General features: G+C 41.3%; 1 protein-coding gene across 4 annotated transcripts in view; it reads left to right on the top strand.

Annotated features, from left to right (window-relative positions):
• The window catches only part of akt1 (v-akt murine thymoma viral oncogene homolog 1), a 30,137-nt gene extending 14,952 nt beyond the window's left edge, over window positions 1–15,185 (top strand). For all 4 annotated transcript variants that reach the window (XM_010738248.3, XM_010738250.3, XM_010738247.3 and 1 more), the window contains 12 exons: window positions 2,604–2,732; window positions 4,412–4,523; window positions 4,844–4,970; window positions 5,523–5,654; window positions 5,780–5,845; window positions 6,435–6,503; window positions 6,644–6,769; window positions 8,589–8,717; window positions 11,527–11,741; window positions 11,865–11,952; window positions 12,162–12,264; window positions 13,337–15,185. In XM_010738248.3, coding sequence (XP_010736550.1) covers window positions 2,604–2,732; window positions 4,412–4,523; window positions 4,844–4,970; window positions 5,523–5,654; window positions 5,780–5,845; window positions 6,435–6,503; window positions 6,644–6,769; window positions 8,589–8,717; window positions 11,527–11,741; window positions 11,865–11,952; window positions 12,162–12,264; window positions 13,337–13,416 — 1,376 coding nt within the window. In that variant the 3' untranslated portion in view covers window positions 13,417–15,185. The remainder of the gene's footprint in view (window positions 1–2,603; window positions 2,733–4,411; window positions 4,524–4,843; window positions 4,971–5,522; window positions 5,655–5,779; window positions 5,846–6,434; window positions 6,504–6,643; window positions 6,770–8,588; window positions 8,718–11,526; window positions 11,742–11,864; window positions 11,953–12,161; window positions 12,265–13,336) is intronic.
• Window positions 15,186–23,579: the final 8,394 nt, after the last annotated feature.

The following is a 23,579-nucleotide window of genomic DNA, read 5'->3' on the forward strand; positions in this document are numbered from 1 at the left end:
TGCTCATCACAAGACCTGAATGCTATAATGTAGAAAAGATTTGAGCTCAGTCTGGAAATGATTTGCTGCATTCCTCCTGCCAAACCGAAACTTCAAAACTGAAAGTTTAGTCTCCGCCGGTGAGACGGGCGTGTATGTTTGAACCTTCGTCTGGTGTCAGGTAGGGGGCTCATTATGCTCTCTCTGCATTGTGCACATACTGTCCTCACTGTGAGCTGGCATGAACTATAGCTGGGGGATATGGGTCAGCCAAAACCTGACCACAGAGTGAGGCACCAGCTGGGGCCCAGCTGAGGAAAACAAGGCTCGGTGTGCAGGGCTCAGGAGACTTTCTGGCCGCAGTGTGAAAGATTTAGGCAACTTGCGTTTGTGTTGAACAGGCTCTTGGTTTCACTGCCAGCTGATTCTTATATGGCTACATGTACTCTTAAATAGCACCCCTTCCATGCATATATTTTTTTGCTGAAGTAAGGACGTCTGGCTCTCTTGAAGGCCTGTGATAAATAACACAATGCGTGTGGATTCTCTGGAGACCGTCGTGCACATGTGGGTGACTGATGTGGAAGTTGATTGGTGAGGCTTGTAGTTTAAAAACAGACAAACGACTCATCACGGTAATTGTGTTACATTGAAACAGGCACAAGGGAGATCCACCAAACGGTGTCCTGCCGGTGTGTATTTCAATTAGGACAGCACATATCTGACGGCTGACAAAGTCGAGCTAATTTCTAAATGAGCTATGTTTGGTGTGAAAACACTTAGTTTGCAGAAAAACGAGATGAAAAATCTCCTGCTGTGCCATGATGAAAAATGTAATAACATATTGGACATCTGCCGCAGATTGAAGACTGAAGTATACTGTGCTCCGAGGCAGATGTTTCCTCTAGTGTAGTGATTGGTGCCACCACCTTGCCAGTCGCCGTAAATCAGGTGTTTTTGCACTGGGGTGTTTGTTTTGGGTTTAATGGCTTGATGCTCTGCTGAAAGGTGAAGGTGGCTTCATCCTGCTGTACGTGGTCAACTAGAACGACTTCTTTTCCTTTCCTCCTGCCTTTATTTTGACAGAGGAAAAAAACATATGGAAAATGTCCTATTAGTTTGTTGCTCTTGAGAGAAGCAAGAAGAGAAAGTTTTGAAATTCTGAGGTGTCAAAAGTGACAAATCTTGAAAAGAGACAGTGCTGTAAATTCTTGTCGTCCACTTAAATTTTTTATAAGGACACTAAACAGAGGAGACATTGCTAGCTGCGGTGTGGTCTGTACTGTCTCAGACATGATCTGCTATCAGTTTCATCAGTCAGTCAGTCAAGTGTGTGTTTGAAGGAGGGTAACAGAAGCTCATATTGACAGATCTCCTACCTCTCCCCTGCAGACACACACACACACACACACTCTCCCTCACTCACTCACACACACACCACACTTCTGTGTTGAAGTAAATGGGGCAATTAAGGACAGCTTGCTACAGCTCTGCATGGGGTTAATATGTGGCTCCGTAATTAAAAATAAATTACACTTTTCCTGTATAAATATTCAAGTTCCTCTCCACTGTGTGCCACTGCCTTGTTATGGTATGTAAGCTATTTTTCTTCCCCCCGTCTGCACAACATCTGGCACAACATTTCCTGAAGCATCACCGGAATAAATTGAGTTTTGTCTGCCTAGGAGAGATTCATTTGTGTGATGCTAGTGTGTCTAAGTGAATGGGATGGACATGCATGGCTTGAGGTTATGGGTGTTGTCTAGAAAATGGAAATTGTGGAAAGTTTTATTTGAAAATCAAATTGAGGCTTGTGGCAAACATGATTTTGGTGTTACAAAATGATTGATAGGGGGGGAAAAACAGAAGAGTGGTTACGATTAAAGTACATTTACAGTTACAGCATTTATATTTTAAAGTGGAACTTTACACATGTGAAAATCTTTTTACGGGTCTTAGAGAACACTGCTGCGTGTTTTTTAAAAAACAAAAACAATAGTTGAGCAAAATTTGCCTCAAGTGATGTCACTTGAGTCAGCAAGACTACAAGATTGGAAAATCTGGGTATTTGGAGAAAGAAGTGAACTAACCAGGTCTTGGCTTGTGCTTGAAGCTGCATTAGCTGCTACTAACATAATCGACACACACAAATCTTGAATCGTCCAGGATATAAAAAGTTTTAGGACAGTTTGAATGTTCACATTGCAAGTGACTGCTGGAAAGGGGACAGACGGGTCGGGGGTAAAGGGTCCTGACTCCTACTAAAACCACCATTTGTCCTGCAGCTGACCTACACTAAAGGAAAGACTGTGACAAGATGGTCATTTTAGGGAGCACTGGTGAACAGCATAGTAATTAGATTGCAGGAAACGGGTTGCACCTCTGGGAATTACACTGAAAGAGAAAGGACAACACTGTTATGTCATTAATCATGAAGCCACAATGTACACAAAAAGCTTGTGCATTGGTCAGCGTTTTGAGAATGTGAAACCACGTGAAGTTTTTCAATTACGGTTTGTCTGTGAGCAGAAACCCTCTTTAAAATCTTACTTTGTTACAAGTTGTTTTGTTTTTTTTGTCTCCTCTAACTCAGCAGTCCTCTTTCAATCTCTTTCTGATATCAGGAGAATACATCAAGACCTGGAGGCCAAGGTATTTTCTCCTGAAGAGTGATGGTACATTCATTGGCTACAAAGAGCGGCCACAAGATGTTGACCAGCTGGAAACCCCCTTAAATAACTTCTCTGTTGCACGTGAGTATCTGCTTCAGAGAAACCACTGCATTTTTTCCCCCTCTGTTTCTTGGCAGCTTGTTTCACCCTTTTTTTTTGTTTGCTTCTTGTTTTTACTTGCATTGTTGTAACAAATATGTTCACATAGTTTTGGTTTTACATGTATTTTGCCCTCTCTATCCACCCTGCAAAGTAATTGTAAACAGGACAAAACTATCTGTAAAATCCTGCCTATGAGGGGAAAAGCCTACAAAATGAGTCGTCTCTAATATTATGACCAGGGATCATCGCATGTCACTTTAAATGATTATGAAGAGAAACATTAGCAAATTGGCTGTGGTATCATCACTGCACGTTTCTTTCAATAGGGGCACCGCTCCAAGGCAAAGCTCTGCCACTGAAAGTGCATGCAAGATGTCTGGCTCCCGACATTAATATATCAGATGTCATTCCTCTTCTCTGTATGAGTCTTCCCTAAATTCTCTGTTTTTATACTGTGACAGAAAATAACAAAAACACTGGGGGAAAAAAATGCCCAGAGCAGCTCAGCCCACTCTATCTTCACATCAGAGAAAGTTGCTGTGATAAGCTGTGCAGATGACTGAACACAGCAATTAGACAGCATACTGTTTGTTTAACAAAATGTTTCCTCTCCGACACTCTTGAGTTATCGTGGCTATTAGCCGCCTGATTTCAAGTATTTATCTGGGCTCTGCTCTGAGGCTCTGTCTCCATCAGCGGTGGCTTTGGTTTTTGTCACCACTGCGACCCCACTGCAGAGGACACATGGTGCGTCGCTGCTGACGGGGCTGCTGCAGCTGGATTACATATTCACCCTGATGGAGCCATGTTGGATCTCAGTGGTGGTCCACCACGCTGTCCTCCATCTATCAGATAGAGGCCATTTTGTGTCACGTTCTGACATATTTGCTGACATGTTTCATTTGGGAACAGATGTTAATGTGAAGGAGCTGCAGATGGAAATCTCTGCTTTCTAAATTCAGTGATTAGACTGTTGTGAGTAATTGTTTTCCAAACTGCTTACAAGACAATTATTTGCTGCAAAAGTGAAAATTTTGAGAAACGCGGGGAAAGCATGTGATGATTTGCCTTTTTAATAAATGCTTGATAGGAATAAGTAAATCTGGTCCATGCCAACATGGGAAATGTTTTCTGGTTTCTACTTAAAACTTAAAATTGGTCTAAGAAAGATTTGAAAGACTTTGGACTCTTGGTGACATTTTATAGACAAACAATCCATCAACAGAGGAAATTATTGGCAGATAAACCACTAATAAAAAGTTGTATATATAAATGATCTGCAGCCCAGGCTGTAAAAACAAAATTAAATATTAAATATATTTGGAAAGAAATTAAGTGTTCAGCTGTATGATACATTAGACTTGGTATTACTTGATATATTAATTCTAACAAACTCTGTTTTTTTATGTTATACTGCACAATTACAAATTATTATCAAAACTTATATTGTCAAATGTTACATTTTAAAAGGGCTGACAAGATCTGAGTTGTTTTCATCCACCAAAGTGCACCTGTTCTTTTCCAAATTGGCCGACAGTGGCTGTTAGGGTGGCGATAAAGATAAATGGCTATAACTGTGGGTCTGTCTCTCCCCTCTGCTCCCCTACACATTGGCCCTTCTCGCTGTCTAACATCCCTTTCTCCCTGGCTGTGGTCAGAGTGCCAGCTGATGAAGACAGAACGGCCCAAGCCCAACACATTTATCATTCGCTGCCTGCAGTGGACCACTGTCATCGAGCGTACCTTCCACGTGGAGACCCCCGAGGAGAGGCAAGCGAGAAGCACACACCTCTCAGCTCGCAGAGCAGTAAAACACAAATCATTTACATGCAGAGAATTTGCCCCTGTTGCTAAAACGCAGTTTAACAATTTAAGAGCTCTGTTTTTCTAACATGTAGAAGCACACGCACACACAAACACACACATTTAATCATTGTTATGGACTCGCACAAGGTCCACTGGCTATTGGCAGAACTCACACTTGAAATTGCCTTCCTGTTGATAAGAAGACAATTACGTGATTGGGCTGCTGTGCTTGCATGATGGTAAATGGGCTGATGAAATCTTTCTGTTGCCTGTGCCTCCCTCAGGGAAGAATGGACTAAAGCCATCCAAACAGTGGCTGAAAGCCTGCAGAAACAAGAGGAGGAGATGATGGACTCCTCTCCAGACCCCATGGACATGGAGGTCTACCTGACCAAAATCAGACACAAAGTGGTACGACCCATTTCACTCTGTTGTGTATCTTCCTCTCTCTGCTGTCCCCACATTGACACATCTCAGTGTTTTATTATTATAAACTTGTAACTCAACCACCTTTTTTCTATATACTTCCAAGTTCATCATTACTCTCCTCATCCACCCTGCTCTGCCTTATTTGCACTTACACCTAAGCCCACCTTCCTGCGCCTCTACACAGCCACTTTTTACATTCAACAACATCGGCCGTGGGTGGCTTAGCACCAGATAGCATGTCCACCAGGTTTCACAACCCCCACATGTGTCATGACATTAAGGTCCAAGGCCAGCGGATTGGATGTCCCCCACACGACCATTTTTAACATTCTCTTTAGTGCCAGGGTCAGAGGTTAACTGAGACACAACCACATATAGGTTAAACCATTAGAGGAGTGGAAATTGCATGAAATGGTGCCTTAAATGCTTCTGTGTTGTTGTCAGTGGGATTGTGTGTCCTGGCTAGTTAGAGCATGAGTTTGTTAAAGCTTCTGTTTGTAACCAGATGCCACTTTCTCTCCTCTGGCTTACCAGACTATGCACGACTTTGAATACCTCAAACTCCTGGGAAAAGGCACTTTTGGCAAAGTTATCCTGGTAAAAGAGAAGGCCACAGGACGCTACTATGCCATGAAGATCCTAAAGAAGGAGGTGATCGTAGCAAAAGTGAGTGTATGCCAATAAGGAAGAGAAAAGACACTGCGGAGGGCCAGCGGAGCACATGACTGATACCTAAATGGTTACCCATTGTAAGAGTTGCACAAACACTCTTTATTGCTTTTTTTTTTCAGGATGAAGTGGCGCACACACTCACAGAGAACAGAGTCCTCCAAAATTCAAAGCATCCATTCTTGACAGTAAGGAGCCCCTTCATATACCTAAACCAAACCTTATTTTAACTCACAGAGATCCTCGGGAGCCTCTTCAGTCCAACCCAGCAGCATCCATTCAGGAAAAAAAAAGGGGAGGGGTGACATTTTTACCAGGAATGTTTTGAAGAGCTGTTTTTTACAAAGACAGCAGTCCAGTTGGGCCTTTTATAGCAACACAAGGTTCTGTTTTGTTTGTTTTTATCAGTTAACTCTTCTCTCTTTCTCTATAAGCCTGAGGTGGGTTGTAATGAAAAGCTCCTCCAAAATGTTAGGTCTAAGTGGTGGGTGGAGGCAACACATAATGCGATGTGCTCAGTGCTGTGAATGGGACCAATGTTTGCCACACAGCAGTAGTTAGAAAGCCTCAATACACTGGATACATTATGCTGTTGTTTTTGTTTTTTTTCTAAATTCTCTTCTCATTAGACATTTGTCTTTGTAAATGTAAAGTTGCCACATGCATTGTGATGTTTGGTGTTTATAAAGAACCTGCTTAAATGCCAGCTTCCTCTTGAATTAGCTGGAAACATCATCGTCAAGTTCCGCTTTGAGCATTCTCATTCTCTGTCTGCAGGGACTGAAATACTCCTTCCAAACACATGACCGCTTGTGCTTTGTCATGGAGTATGCAAACGGTGGTGAGGTAAACCATTTTAAATCAAATCTGCACCTGTAGCTGTCGTCGAATCCAGAATACTTTTCCGCTTACTGTTTTCTTATTTCCCCTGGACTGATCAACCCTCTCTTTCATCTGTCCTGTCAATCTCCCCTGTTTGCCCTCAGCTTTTCTTCCATCTGTCAAGGGACCGCGTGTTCTCAGAGGAGCGGGCGCGGTTCTACGGTGCAGAGATAGTGTCAGCGCTGGACTACCTGCATGCTGAAAAAAACGTGGTCTATCGAGATCTAAAGGTAGATGAAGAGGACTCGTCCTCCCTTTCTCTCATCCTCTCTTTTCTTTCTCTTTCTTTTTTTTTACCCCCCCACCCCCACCCTCTTTCCTTCATTTCTCCGCTGGCAGGATATAAATAGGGTTTGCCTCCATCCAGAGAAGTGGCAGTGGTCAGGGCTTATTGATCTGCCTCCCCGAGATCAGTCTCCAGACCTCACTGCAGCTGGAGGGAGGCTCGGTCCATACGCTTACTGCAGCTAGACAGAAATAACCACCAGTCCGCTTTGAATAGATCACCACCGCCTCCTGTTATAGCATGCATACAGTGTTCTCAGTGGGTAATATTTGTGCACTCTGTGCATGATTGATGTCACTTTACATGCTGGCAGCATAGCACTCTTGGTTAACAAAGTGAAAGTGTCCATCATCATCGTAAAGTAAAGAAGCTGCAAGGTTCCAGCTGTTCCGCAAACTGATGAGGACATGTTTGGGTTTAGGAGGGCTGTGGGGGGGTTATCAGTGTTGCAGTGGGCATCTGTAGCCCTACTACTTCCAGCTGATAAAAGCTGTCAGGTCAGCACAGCACTCTCTCCCTCCCTCCCTTCTTCCCTTCCTCTCTCCCTTGGGTTTATGAGGCAGGCTCCCAGCCTGCTAGGGTTCTCCTGAAAATGCCAGGGTAGCAGGATTGGAGGATGTGCTGACTCTGGCCGGGCGCTGCTGGCCACGTGTGAGCTACAGCTGCCAGGTGACTTTAACTGAGAGAGAGAGAGAGAGAAAGGGAGAGAGGGAGAGACGAAGAGGGAAGTGAGGGAGGACACACTGATATTAAAAGGCCATGTGACCTCATGTCATGACACTGCATGATACACATTTGTAAGGCCTTTAGGTCACTCTGCATGTACGTGCAATCACCAGGTATGTTTCCACGTGTGTTTTAAGGGAATTTGAAATCTTTCATCACTTGCGAAAAGGATTTTGGACATTTTTTGCAGTGAAGAGTTGGCATGTTGAGAAAGAGAAGCTGTGATAAAAGCTGATAGGAAACAGAACTGCCATGGTACTTGCGTCACTTCAACCTATGAAGATAAGATGAGATTCAGTTCACTTATTATAGCAGCTCACAACATACAAGGAGGATTAAAAAAAAAAAAGTAGTAGGAAATAGAGGTTCCTGATAGCTCAACTGGTGTGTATGTGTGTGTGGGTACGCAGGTTCATGATGTGCTACCTTTGTTGCGTGCCTTCACATTAGAAAGCCATAAAAATAGATGAGGTGTTATAGTTCCTGGTTTAATTCGAGACGAGGAAGCGGTTAAAAACACCACAATGTACACATGGATTAAGTGACTAAATCATTAATAATAATAATAAAAAGGTCAAATGACACTTTGAAAGACTTTCAAAGATATGATGGAAACAAAAACACAGATCTGTTTACCTGTATGTTTGTACACTTATGACTTAAAGGTGTCAGATTTAGGGTATCTATTGGCAGAAATGTTAAACTATGTTTTCATTATGTATAATCACCTTAGAATGCGTCCTTTAGATCCACAAGGGGAGCTGGTCCTCTTAGACTCCATCGTGTTTAACTGCCATGTTTCTACAGTAGCCCAGAGGGCCTTTTGTGAGTTTCGTGGCACTGTAGTTTCTCCTACACGCTTAGAAAAGACCGTGTGACGCAAGCAGTATTTAGTTAGTTGCAGTTGGTTGCAACTTCACCGCTAGATGCCACTAAATTCCACACACTGGATCTTTTTTAAATATTTCCATCGCCTCCCAGAATTATATACAGTGACTCATCTTACAGTGACGCTAACATCCGTCTTCTTTCCTCAGCTGGAAAACCTCATGCTGGACAAAGACGGACACATAAAGATCACAGATTTTGGTCTTTGTAAGGAGGGGATCAAAGATGGCGCCACCATGAAAACCTTCTGCGGGACACCAGAGTACCTAGCACCTGAGGTAACGGCTACAGCGAAATATTGACGGATGGGTGACAGATTAAAGGAAAAACAGACATGCTTTCTTGGCTATAAAGTTACGCTAACATGTGTGACATGAGAAATGCAGCGTGTGTTGTTGAACATCAGTGGATGAGAAGCATGTGGAAGAAAGGGCAGCTGTCCCAAAATGCCTTTCTAATCTCCAGCTGAAGTCTGTGAGTTAATGAGTGTGCCGTGTGCCCAGGGCAGGGCAGCCTGCTCTCATATTTGCTGTATGAGGAGGGGTGTGGCTACTCCCTATTGCGTGCAGGTATGACAAGTGTTGGAGTGGACCGTGTAACCTGATATTGCATTGTGAGTGCTGTGTGTGTGTGAGTGAGTGTTTGCGCTTGCCCCTTGCCTGTTGCCGTAAAAATGTTTTCCGGGAGAAGGGTGTCCATGTTGACACAGTTGCTGTATCGTTGTTTTTAGCCTCCATTTGGAATTTCTGGTTGGGGGGAGGAGGAGGGTGATTGGTTGCCAGCGCCTCAGGAAACGTGAGCTTCCGCCACTGGAAAAAAAAAAAAAAAAGCCCACATTGGCTACAGCTGTTGTGTGGCATCGGGGGAGTCACAGCCCCACTGCTTCCCTGGATGCCTCGTCTGACCTGGGCAGAGCCAGAGCCGTCATGAGCACGCTATCCTGCAACGCTCCAGGCTGCCTCATGGGAACATGTACCTGCCTCAGCACCAGACCATCAAGGCAAAGCGCTGTGCTGGGATGTGAATATTTACTCCCTCGCACCTGTACAAACATAAAAAAATGTGTATTTCCTTTACTTCTGTACCCCCCTTTTTTTTTTCTTTTTTAAACATTCCTCAGAGTTCACCACCTGCCCATCCACATCCTAAACTCAGCCTAGCTTCGCTTCGCTCCTCCACAGTGAAGCACTACGAAGTCTATGACAGCTCCAGACATCGGCAGCGGAGAGAGCATGGAGACATCAGGGGGCGTTACCATAGCAACAGGGTCGCTGGCGAGCGTCTCTATGGAGTGCGGGCCAGGCAGTGTTACAGGTTGTTCTGCAGTAAACAATGACCTTGTTGTGTGTGCTGCACAGGAATGCTGTAACGTCTGGGAATATTCCACCCAGAGCAGAGGGGGGAGAGAGGGAGAGAGAGAGAGGGAGTAGAGACCCAATCTGCAAAAGCCTGACCAGTTTTGTCTCTGGAGTACAGAGTTGGACAAATTCACTTTGTCTCTTTTATTAAGTAGTTAGAAATAGAAAACCATTATTGGCTGAGGGAATTAGCTTTTAGGGAATATCTACAAAGAAAAACGTGGACAGGTTTAATCTATCCGCTGAAACTGATCAGGATTCACAAGCTTGGAAGATTTATGGCCTCTAGTGTAGAACTTTGTGAGCAAAAAAAAAAAAAAAGGTATAAAGAGTAGAGCTCCAGAGCAGCAGCAGCAAGTGTTTGTGCTTTTATCTGCTCTCTCTTCCTCCCTCTCTCCTCCTCCCCCTGTCTCTGCTCCTTTGGGGCAGTGTAACAGTATTAGTTTGGGGCTGAGGCCCAAGCAGGCAGGCAAGGAAAGCAAAGCAGTCCTGGTTACGTATATGAGGGATGAGCTTGGCTCCTGCGCTCCTGGCAGCTTCACAGCTGTGGCGCTCTTCTACATATATGGGGCAGCTGCGGGCCCAGCTGTCGCACGGTGTGAATCACACGACAGCAGCGCTGGAAATAGAGACGGCCCAGTAATCCTAGCCCCACACCGGCTTCACGTTACTCCCCCTGCCCTCCCAATCCTCCTCCTCGATGCTCACCGCTCACCGCAGCGCCAGGCGGAGTGCCCACAGACACGCGCGCAGCTGCGTGCACGTGTGCACACACGCAGTAGTTTTGTTCCTTTTACGGACACATCCGTCCATCTGTTTTCCAGGACCCTCTCTCGGCGTGTGCACTGTTGTGTCCATATCTAATTCTATTAAATCCGCCCACGTCTTTTTACCTAAGTTTCTATTCTTAGGTCTGAAATGCCTAGCATCACGCTGCTTGAGGTTTAAGAGAACAGACTGTTCTCATTGTCTTGATTTCACCTTCAACATCCGCCTGGCGAGGTAGAATCCAGTACATGTCCCCGGAGACCTTGGAACAACTCGGCTCAGCAGCACATTAGTCATGCAACAGGTTGCACTGTTTTGTAAGCACAACACTGGAGGAGTTTGTCTCATTAAGAACTGTCGAGAAAAGTCATCCTATGGAAATAATAAGACTAAATATTTCCCTCTCTGTGACTCTGGTTGAGTTCATCAAGCGGTTTGTTTGTAAGACTGGTCTGTGTTTGTTGCCGCACATTTGCTTATTTAAGCGACCCACACCTCTGCTGCTTGTTGATCTGTATGTGTGTTTGTGTATGCGTGGAAGGCCCTGTGGTGATTAAATATGCAGGGCTCCAGGGGAAACTCTATCCTTGCTCCTAATGTGAGATGTGAGTCAGTGTTGGCTGGGGTGGCCTCAGAAAGCCCAGACCATGGGGGAGAGCAGGTGATTTTTGTAGGGGTGGGGTGATGGGGACAACCCACTTGCTTAAGGGTTTGTATATTCAGTCCTAAAGAGCTGCTGTCTTCACAGCCCCCTGTTGTACAAATACCTTTTTGGTCGACCTCTAAACTTCTGCTTTAGCTTGTTTTAGAAATATTCTGTGAATTTTTTATTATATTATAAGACCATCGTGTCATCTTAACACCTACATACTAAAATAGCTCATGTGCATACCAAAATAGCTCATGTGCATACCAACAGCTGCATTAAATAAACTCTCACCCGCCCCACCACATCCTCCAGGTGCTAGAAGACAACGACTACGGCCGTGCTGTGGACTGGTGGGGTCTGGGGGTGGTGATGTACGAGATGATGTGTGGCAGACTGCCTTTCTACAACCAGGACCACGAGAAGCTGTTTGAACTCATCCTCATGGAAGACATTCGTTTTCCTCGCACACTCGGACCTGAGGCGCGCTCCCTGCTCTCTGGCCTTCTTAAGAAAGACCCAATGCAGAGGTGAGGAGACTCTACTGTATCTTCCACACGTGAGGATCTGAAAGAGGGAGCTGGAAAATAGGAAGTGATTAGAAGTGGCAGTTTAACACGTCCTAATTTGTCCTTTTTGTACTCATCTTCCAGGTTAGGTGGAGGGCCTGACGATGCCAAGGAAATCATGCAACACAAGTTCTTTGCAGGAATTGAATGGCAAGATGTTTACGAGAAAAAGGTCAGTTTCTAAAATGTCCACGATGCTTTGTTTCTCCCTCTCCAAGCTCAAATAAACGTTATTTCCCCTCAGGGATCAGTGTAGCTGCGTCACTTGAGATGCCACCATCTAGAAACCATGTAGATTGTCATCAGGAGGACAGCTGTTATCAAGCTGATTGACAGTGCTGATGTGGTGATATGTTTGTGTCTCCTCTCCTCTCCCAACAGCTGGTCCCGCCGTTTAAGCCCCAAGTTACCTCGGAGACGGACACACGATATTTTGACGAGGAGTTCACAGGACAGACCATCACTATTACGCCACCCGGACAAGGTAGCACCAAACTACACACACGCATACAGTATATTTGATACGATATAAGTTATGCAGTGTGACACAACTTTAAATCATCAGACTCCTTATTGTGGAGCATTTACATTCATATACCATATATGAATGTGACAGTAAGGCCGATGAGATGAGAAGATGAATTGCTACGTAACCTATATGATAAATTTCCACCTCCTGTGAGACCAGGAATGAGAAATTACACTTTCAGTTCACTCGAGATAAAAGCAGCGATTCAGGGTCAGTGGATTAATTTCCATGTGAAAAACCATAAAATGATTTGATTTCTTTTTCAATTTCATATTAAAATCTTGCTGTCAGGGTCACACCAGAAACTTTGAACATGTACAAAATATTTTAGTCAAAGGTTATCTTAGGTATTTTCCTCTGTGGTGAGGAACCATTCTGCAGGCGTACAAAGCTCCCTTGAGAGGAGTCTCCCCTCTCCTGGAGAGTCAGTGTCATTAAAGCAGAGTGCAGGCTTCACAAACTCATCCAATGTAATGTGAATGACAGCCAGTGTGTAAATGCAGAGATGACACAGTAAAAGAAAAAACAGTATATTGGATTATTGGCGCTGACTGATGTTGACAAAATCAAGTAAAGTAATATTTTTTTCAAATGGTGCAAAGAAAATATTTATTACTGTGATGCTGCTTTTAAGAAGAGAAGTCACATTTCTATTGAATATTCTAATCAGCAACATCTAAGATAGTCTGATGCCACAATGTAACATTGTCTCCAAGCTATTGATATAATAATATATTCTTCTACTAGTAGGTGAGGTAGTTAAAATCCTCTGTCACACTGCTGTATTATGTAATTTTATATCCAATATTGTACTTTGGAAAATCAATTCAGGAACTGTTTACCAAGTGAGAAAGCCTGTTTGTCTAATACAGTAAACTAAATACCGGCCAAATAACTTGAATCCTGGTCATTTATTTGCAATATTACTCTATGATAAAGTCTCAGACAGTAGACAGATATATATTATTGTCATATCAGCCATTCCCCGGCTCCATAAGATAAGCGGTTCTTTTCCCTCTATCCTCAGATGACAGTATGGAGTCATTCGACAGCGAGCGGAGACCCCACTTCCCCCAGTTCTCCTACTCTGCCAGTGGGACGGCCTAAAACGACTCTCATACATTCCCCCTGTCCCACCATCTCCCCTCACCCCACCCGACTGCACTCTCAAAAGACCAGGGGCTGCAGCCCCTGTTCTCCCAGCATTGTCCGCCGATGCCGTTGGTGGATGTTAACATTTCCAGTTTGCAAGTTGTGTTTTCCAGGACGGAGGAAATTCAAGAAAAACAAAACAAAACAAAGAATACTGTGGTTGTTCTGTGAGGCCTTTTGAGGACTGACCACGGAGAGAGAGAGTTAACACTACCCTGCATTTCCTGGTTGTTATGTTGTATACTGAGCAGGCATCCATACACCATAACGAATGGGGAAATGTAGATTATGTTATGCACAAATTTAGGCCACTGATGTCAATTTTGAAAAGGGCCATTTTGTATGGAACAAATACAACTGAATATCAATCAACCATTTCAAATAGAAATAGGCATACTTGTGGACCAAAAACACCATGTGAACAAGAGAGTGTGTTGTTTGTTCAGTGGGTAATAAATCCCTGTTTTCCCTCTCTAAGACTTCTGAACAGTTCAAATTCAGACTTCAAGACGTTTTTTTTTTTTGGCTTCAAAAGTGAATGTACCGTTTCAAATAAAGTTGTTCTTTCTGCATACTTGCGTGTTGTAACACATGGCTGATTCTCCTACGACTGAAATACCATCATCCGGACAGGATTTTATTTTTATTTGTTAAAATCATTTTTCTGCTACTCTTATACAAAACTGACACCAATTGGTCTGTTGTGTTATCACGCCACACCGCGATTAATCTGATGAATCAACTGTGCAATACGGTTTGATGTGAGGAATGCCAGACATGCAAAGAATGCAGAGTGGTTAATCATTAAGATAAAAGCTGGCACGCATTGGATTCCTCTTAACTCTTTGCACATCAGAGTCACTGAGAGACCCCCCAGTTTCCTGTTCGGGATAGTAAATAGCTCCTCCAGCCCGCCCTGAAGTAAGTGCTAATAGTTCCTGTTGCCTTCCTATCTTGATGCTGTGCTGCAAACACCTCCTGGTTTCCCTCTGATCAGGGTCAGTCAGTGCTGACCCATCAGAAACTCTTCTCTCCTCTGGGTTTTTCCTCCATGTACAGTACAGTATTGGGTGTTTTCCACCCAGTGCATTCACAGCAGCCTCAGTGAGGTCACTTTAACATAATACACTTCTTTTAGGAATACTTTGCAAACAGACTGGGCTTCAGGGGAAAAACACACACAGTCATCTTTGATTTGCTACTTTAGGGGACTTCTGTCCCTTCACAAGCTTCTGAGTTATTTATATGAGACCAGCATTGACTAAAATGAGTTTTACTGTGCCAATGATATGCACTTTGCTGCCCCAAAATGATTGTATTTGGACTCTTATTTGTATTTTATGGTTGGTAAAGACTAAATTAGCTTCTTTTTATAATGTAAGTTCAAATGTTGTGGATACAAATGAAACAAGAATTACTTGTTTGAATGATTTCTCCCCTTTTTACAGATGGCTGAGGCTAAACTGAGACTCTTGGGAAACTATTTCAAAGTGTACTAAGAAGTTTTTTTTTTCCAAAAAGAAAAAAGTGCTTCAGAATTTTCAAGATGATCAGACAGATAATCATTTTTCAAAAGTGCATCATATGTTAATGAATGTAATGGTTTTTATGATATTGTTTTCACTTCAATCGTTTGCAAACCTTTGTTCAGTTTTTTGAATCTGATTATTACTTATTCCTATGCACGCTCACCTTTTGCTGTCACCTTCTGAAGATAGGGAAATTCATTTTATACTTTTTATTTTTTATTTCAATTTTTTTTTTTTTGTACCTGCCCTCCCATATTCCTGAGACTGAGGACACCAGCTTTAGTAAACAAATAATATAAACTTTGTACACTGTTTTTACTTGTTTCTTTCAAATTCATGAAATAAAAAGGTCTTAACAATGAGCTGTGTAGACTATTTTATTGTGAAATCTTTAAAGTGCTGCCCTGGAAGACAAATGAATATTAATTAATCTCATATTTGGCTAAATTGTAAAAAGGTGATTACTGTGTCTAGACATTCTCACTTTTTAAGATTGGGAGAAAACAAGTTTACATCCTCTTCCGCTGCAGTTATGTCTCTTCTTTTCACACAAATGTCCTTCCCAGTCTTTCTGTTCAGTAGGCCGCACCTTCACCTACCTCTGTGCCACTATATAAAAAGATTAGTCAATAGGAGAAGGATGTTTGTTTATCTAAACCTCACTGTGACCGCAACCTACAGATAAAACACGGCTTAGTGCGTGAGACAAATGTCTCACCGCTCAGCGGTTCTGACTGTGTTTTGGCTGTGTTCTCTGCCTTTGCAGGACCGCTCAGGTCCACGTCTGGGGCTCTGCAGCTGGTCTGAGACGGGTGGGATGCTCCCCCCGGGGCCTCAGGCAGATGGTACAGTCTCTGGAGCAGATGTTGACAGCCAGGGCTCACGGTCTGTCTTTTGGCCAGCTGCAGTACACAGCGTCACACTGCGAGACCAAGGCTTGGCCCAGTGTGGCGCTCACCTGACAACCATCCCTCACCTGACTCCAGCTGCACTGCCCAAAACGCCGCAGAGCCGAGGCTGCAGCTCTGCCACAGGCCTCCCCTGGGTGATGTAGTGTTGTGCTGTGTGGGGAATGTGTCACTCACACAGCCTGCAAGCCAGAGCTCCTCTCTTATTTGTACTGGAGACAAAAATGTTCCCTGTTATACAGTCAGTGGAGGCTGGCATTGATGTAATATAAACATGAAGATGATTTGAGACAAAAACAGCTGCAACTCAAACTCAACTGTTTTTTTACATTCAATAATAAGACACTACATTTATTTAGCCATGCGTTTCATCTATTATATAACTCACCACTATAGATAAGTCTTCTTTTTTGTCTTTTAATGTCTTAGTGGTGCAACATTAGCTGCATAAAGACAGGCCTGGAGCTTGTGTCTTGTTCATGGACACATCAGCAGGATAGGACAGTGCTTGCACTTGCATTCTCCCTACTGACTGCACTGCCCTGCTGCTGCAGCAGCAGCAGCAAGAGCACACAACCATAACAAAACACATAAAAAAAAACAGTGGGAGTGAGAGAAGTGAAAGCAAGAGGACAAGATGAACCGCTACCTGGATCATACAGTCACTTGATTTGTCATGCAGGTCAAAATGCCTTGGTTTGGAAAAGGTCCTATTGCCGGCTCGAGCGGCCTGGTGGAAGAAACTGGAGTCATTATTTGATGAATGAGCAGGTTTTTCCTTCATGGCGTCAGGGCCATTAGAAACAGGTTCAACCTGTTGACTACAAGTCCCTTCCTAACACTATAAGCAGGGGTGAAGTGGAGAGTAAACCCACCTAAACTAAGTATGATGGAAATTGCCGATTTGATCATATTAAATCAGTTTTAGCTTTGCAGCATTGGCGCTCTGTCCATGCCTATCTAAGCTTCTGATGACTTACCAAATTGTAATTGTGCACCTGTCCTCAGCGTTAAAAAAGAAGAAGAAGTCAGCAGGCTGCAGAGCCTTTTCCTATCCAGCCTCCTTTCTTTGGAACAATCTCCCTGCTGATATCTGACTCTGTTGGGACCTTTAAAATCCAAACTTAAAACTCCTCTTCCCCCCTTAACTGTCTTAATTGCTTATTTTGTGATTAACTCTGCCTTGTACCTATTAACCATTATCCATCTGGTGGGTTAGTCTTAGTCTCAATCAATCTGCTGAGCCTTAGTTTGTGTCTGTCCTGCCGACAAGAATGCTGTAAAACTTTCTGAAAACCACTGCATCTCTGCAACCCTCTGTTTGTTTGTGTCCCACGAGCACAGCTGTGTGTTTATCTCCATCTCTCTCTCTGGTTTGCTCCTCTTTGTCCTCTTTTCACTCAGACTACTCTGTGCTCGACCATCAGCCGTCCTGGGAGCTCTCTCTCTCTCTGTGTCTCTCTATCTGTCTGTCTCTCTCTCGCTCTCTCTCCTGGCTGTCGGTGCCTCATTCCAGATGTTTTGTATCTGGATCTTTGTCCAGAAGATTCAGCCTCTCCTGTCCTCTCCTATCCTCTTGTCTCTCTGTCTCTCTGTCCCTTTGAAGGTATGTTGTCCTTGTCCTTCTCGCTCTCTGTAACTGTTTCCTTTACCTCTTGTGTGTTAGTTGTATGTTCAAGTCCCCATGGTGGAGAGGAGGCTGTGTGGCTCAGGTCTGTTTGGATCCATGTTGAGTGTCTCCACTGTACTATTCTGTACACCACATCTCTTGCATGTCTGTCTGTCCTGCCAGATTTTTCTTTTTTTTAAAGTGACCTAACTTTATCTTTTTTATTAATGTATTTTTTGTCATAATAAATTCATTATTTGCATGCATGTATACATAGTAAGAATGCATTTAATACTGTATGAGGGGATATTATTTTGGCTCATTGAAGAGATGTCTTTTCTCACATGGATACTGACTGTAGGTACCAGCGGTGAAAAGTAACTAAGTACATTTATTTAAGTAATGGTCTGAGGGACATTTTTGAAGTAACTCTACTTGAGTATTAGTATTTTTTTTTTACTCTGTCACATTTATTTGATACCTCTAATCAATACTTACAGTTACTTTGCAGATCTAGAGTAATAATACAAAATATAAAGTACAAATACAAATTGTACCTTTACCAGCTGTAACATTAAAGTGATGTACATATTGATGCATCAATATTTTTAATTGAATAACACAATATATATTATTCTGAAATGTAACATTCTGCATCGTGATGATTTTTGCTACTTGTACTTAAATAACATCTTGAATGCACTTTTACTTGTAACAGAGTATTTTTACACTGTGCTGCTGCTGCTACTTTTACTTCAGTTAAAGATGTGAGTATTTCTTTCAGCCCTACTTACTACAAACACACAGGATATCATTGTGTGTTCACTAGGCTGAATAAATTATGATGGTTTACCGGTTTAACACAGGGAGTGGTTTGATTGAAATTGCCTTTAACATCCGGAATTAATCTTGGGACGCAGATGTAAGTTTTGAAGATCATTAAGGTAAATTGGAACCAGAGCGCCATCTAGCGGGTATTAGGCTTCTGTGAAATAATTTCACTTTGATTAATATTTCATTTTCACACATCATCATCTCAGGTTTTATTTAATTATAATAATTGGGAGAAAATAGACTTAGATAGTAGACTACTGTAAGCTGAGCTTAATTTATGACATTTTACTGAAATATAATTACTGGATTCTCATGCCCTCTCCTCAACAACAACAAGTCAACGTTATTTGAAGCTCTGTTGTTGTTTTATGAATACTTTTCTTTTACTTTAAGTTGATGTATTTCTCTTTGTATTGATCCACCGCACCGACCTGAAACACCGAATAAACAAAGTCCTACCAGGCCGTGAATGGAGGCGAAGATCGTCTATAAAGAAGATGAATCACCACATGGTTAAAACTCTCACTGCAAAAATGGCCTCTAATGCTCTGCGCATGCGCTCTACATCTACAGTTTTACTTTATAATGGCACAGATCTTACTGGGGCCCATGCAAAGCTTTTTTTTTCGTACGGTGGCCTGTCCTTTCTTGCAAAATAACCACGCAGTACAACTACTATATGCAGACAACCACAGCATTTAAGAACAGTTTTGATGTACGTTGCTAGTATTTATGCATATGTTTTATGCCACTTTGTACTTTTGTACTTATTTATATATACATATGGCAGTAAGCTACCATGCAAGTACCCGGTGATTAGTGGGCGACCCACTTTTCCTACTCAGACAGGTAATATTATGGGTTACTTTGCAGTTTTAAGTGATTATATTTTACTTCAAATTACATAATAAAGAATTCCAAAAGTCCATAAATCTTAATGTATAGTAAGTATTGGATTTTGAGAACTGATACTGAAATCTGTGAGTTTAAATACTAAATACCAAAAATTCACATTTGAAAAATCAACTTGTTAGTGTGCTCTATGCACAGACTAGGTAATGGAGACACTGTTTCTAAGTCACCTCAAACCTCTTTTGGCATTTCTGTATTGCAGTTACTTATAGGCCGACACATATATATCTGCAATAAGCTAATATTGGCCAATAAAATAAGTTGAATTTATCAGTCTAGCTCCACCTTAAAGTAATTAAAGTTAGCTCAGCCCATTTGAAAATACTGCTTACATATTCATGCACCAGTAATAATAACCAAGTGAGATGAAATTTATTAAACAACACTCTGAAAAGGCACATTCTGGATTATGAATATTAATTCATTTTTCTTTTTTTTTAAATTACTTAAATAATAAAGTATTTTGAATACAGGACTCTTTTTTTTTTACTTTAAAGTATTGTATTTAAGTTTGTTACTTTTAATCAATAGTCACTTTACAGATTTAGAAAATATAATGAGCAAAAAAAATTATGTCATATTATCAATTAAGATACCTTACCCAGCAATATACACCAACCAGCCACTTCATTTTGGTACACTAAAATCCTTGTGTGATCCTATACAGTTCTACCATGCATTATATTGAAATGTGTTTCTGATATTATGGCCTTCTTATAAACGAGGTGGCCAAAATATTAGAAACACCTCTGAATATAATTGGTTTGTCTGTTCTGGGCTACTGTAGAAAAATGGCGGTTCAACATGGTGGACTCCGTGGAAGAGGACCCGCTCCCACTGTAGATATAAAAAGCTAATTTTAAGACAATTCTTATACTTAAGGGTTATTATACACTAATGAAAACATACTAATGAATATTATGACCATTATTGTCACACAACAAACAACTATATCACACAAATATATAAATACTAATCCTAATATTTAATTATGCTAAATATAACAGTTTTAGCTATGTTAATTAGGGATGTAACGATGCATCGTGACACGATTAAAAATCAGTACAAATGCGTGACGATTCGCACCGGTTGACAGAAAAAATGAGTCGCGATTCTTCGCGAATGCAAGAGAAGAAGGATAAGTTCTTTTTCTTTTTTTCTTTTTTAAATTAGAAACGTTATCTTAAAAAAATTTACTGGTTGGTGATTCATTTGTTCAACATCAGACGTCAAGTGACGTAGGTACGGAGCACAGAACAAGGGAAGACATGGAGACAGTAGAAAATAGCTTTGAAATAGAGGATGCACCGAGCAGTTTTAAGTCACCTGTGTGGCGACATTTTGGATTTCCTATATACACAAATGCAACCGTGGAAATGTAAATATTGCAAGAGACTGCTAACATATAGCGGCAACACGAGCAACATGCTGCAGCATATCAGCCGCCACCACAGTGAGAAACAAAGTAACATTACGCCACCTCGTGAGCGAAAATTGCACATTACACCAGTTAACACCAGTGTGATTTTTTATTGTGACCTAACTTTATCTTTTTAAGTATTTTTTTTGTCCAATAAATTCATTAATTTGCATGCATGTATCACATAGTAAGAATGCATTTAATATCTGTGAGGGGATATATTTTGGCTCATTGAAGAGATGTTTTTCCTCCCACATGGATACTGACTGCGGGAACTAACTAAGTAACTAAGTACATTTAATTAAGTAAGGTTGAGGAAACATTTTTGAAGTAAACCTACTTGAGATTATAGATTTTTTTACTCTGTCACATTATTTTTGATACCTCTAATCAATACTTACAGTTACTTGGCAGATCGAGAGGAATAACAACAAAAAGACAGGACAATACAAATGTACCTACCTAGCTGTAATCATTAAGAGGTGTCATATGATGCATCAATATGTTTAAGAAAGAAACACAAAAGGTAGTGCGAAGAACTAGTCTGATCGTGAGGTTTGCTACGTTGTACTTAAAAACAGATGGAATGCACGACTTTTACTTGTAACAGAGTATTGTTACACGTGCTGCTGCTTACTTTTACTTAAGTTAAAGATGTGAGTATCTTTTTCAGCCCTACTACTACAAACACACAGGATATCATTGTGTGTTACTAGACTGAATAAATTATGAGTGGTTTAAACGTGAACACAGGGCAGTCATCGTTTTTTTTTTTTTTTTTTTTTGTGGTTGATTGAAATTGCCTTTAACATCCGGATTACCTTGGGACGCAGATGTAGTTTTGAAGATCATTAAGGTAAATTGGAACCAGAGCGCCATCTAGCGGGTGTTAGGCTTCTGTGAATAAATTTCACTTTGATTAATATTTCACTTTTCACACATCATCACTCAGGTTTTATTTGATAATAATAATGGGAGAAAATAGACTAGATAGTAGACTAACTGTAAGCTGAGCTTAATTTATGACATTTTACTGAAATGTAATTACTGGATTTCATGCCCTCTCCACAACAACAAAGTCACGTTATTTGAAGCCTCTGTTGTTGTTTATTGAATACTTTTCTTTTACTGAAGTTGATATATTTCTCTTTTTATTGATCCACCGCACACCTGAAACATGAATAAACAAAGTCCTACAGGCCGTGAATGGAGGCGAAGATCGTCTATAAAGAGTGAATCACCACATGGTTAAAACTCTCAGACTGCAAAAAATGGCCTCTAATGCTCTGCGCATGCGCTCTACATCTACAGTTTTACTTTATAATGGCACAGTCCTACTGGGGCCCATGCAAAGCTTTTTTTTTCGTACGGTGGACTGTCCTTTCTTGCAAAAATAACCACACAGTACAACTACTATATGCAGACAACCACAGCATTTAGAACAGTTTTGATGTACTTTGCTAGTATTTTATGCATATGTTTTATGCCACTTTGTACTTTTGTACTTATTTATACATACATATGGCAGAAACTACCATGCAAGTACCCTGTGATTAGTGGGCGACCCACTTTTTCTGCTCAACAGGTATGTTATGGGTTACTTTGCAGTTTTAAGTGTTATATTTTTTACTTCAAATTAAATAATAAGAAATTCCAAAAGTCCCAAATCTAAAGTATAGTAAGTAGTAGAACTGATACTGAAATCTGTGAGTTTAAATACTAAGCAGTAGGAAGCAACTGTGTTCTAAATCACCTCAAACCTCTTTTGGCATTTCTGTATTGCAGTTACTTATGGCCGACACATCTATATTATATCTTGCAATAAGCTAATTTGGCCAATAAATCAGGTTTAATTTTCATCAGTCTAGCTCCACCTAAAGTATTTTAAGCCCATTTGAAACTAATAAATATAAACAGGCACATTCTGGATGATGAATATAATACATTTTTCTTTTTTTAAAATTACTAAATAATAAAGTATTTTGAATACAGGAACTTTTATTTTAACTTTAAGTATTTTATTAGAGTTTGTTACTTAATCAATAGTCACTTACCGATTTAGAAAATATAATGAACAAAAAAAATATGTATATTATCATTTAAGATACCTTACCCAGCAGTAACACCAATCAGCCCACTTCATTTTGGTACACTAAAATCCTTGTGTGATCCATTACAGTTCTACCATGCATAATGAAATTGAAAGTGTTTCTGATATTATGGCCCTCTTATAAACGAGGTGGCCAAAATACATATAGAAAAAAACCTCTGAATATAATTGGTGTCTGTTCTGGGCTACTGTAGAAAAATGGCGGTTCAACATGGTGGACTCCGTGGAAGAGGACCCGCTCCCACTGTAGATATAAAAAGCTCATTTTAAGACACTCAATTCTTTTTTTTTCTTTTTTAAAAGATATTTTTTTGGCCTTTTTAGCCTTTAATGATAGTACAGCTGAAGATAGACAGGAAGCAGAGAGAGGGGGAATGACACGAGTAATGGCCGCCGCAATGCGGGATTCGAGCCGGGGCCAGCTGCAGCGAGGACTTAGCCTACACGCGGGCGGCCGCTTAACCCACTACGCTACCACCGCCCCTTTTAAGACAATTCTTATACTTAGGGTTATTATACACTAATGAAAACATACTAATGATATTATGACATTATTGTCACCACAACAACACACTATATCACACAAAATATAAAAACTATCCTAATATTTAATTATGCTAAATATAACAGTTTGTGCTATGTTAATTAGGGATGTAACGTGCATCGTGACACGATTAAAAATCGTAGAAATGCGTGACGATCCACCGGTTGACAGAAAAAATGAGTCGCATTCTTCGCGAATGCGAGAGAAGAAGGATAAGTCTTTTTCTTCTTTTTTAAAATTAGAAACGTTATC

This window comes from Larimichthys crocea, chromosome XXIV, assembly GCF_000972845.2.
Source record: "Larimichthys crocea isolate SSNF chromosome XXIV, L_crocea_2.0, whole genome shotgun sequence".
Taxonomy (NCBI): Eukaryota; Metazoa; Chordata; class Actinopteri; family Sciaenidae; genus Larimichthys; species Larimichthys crocea.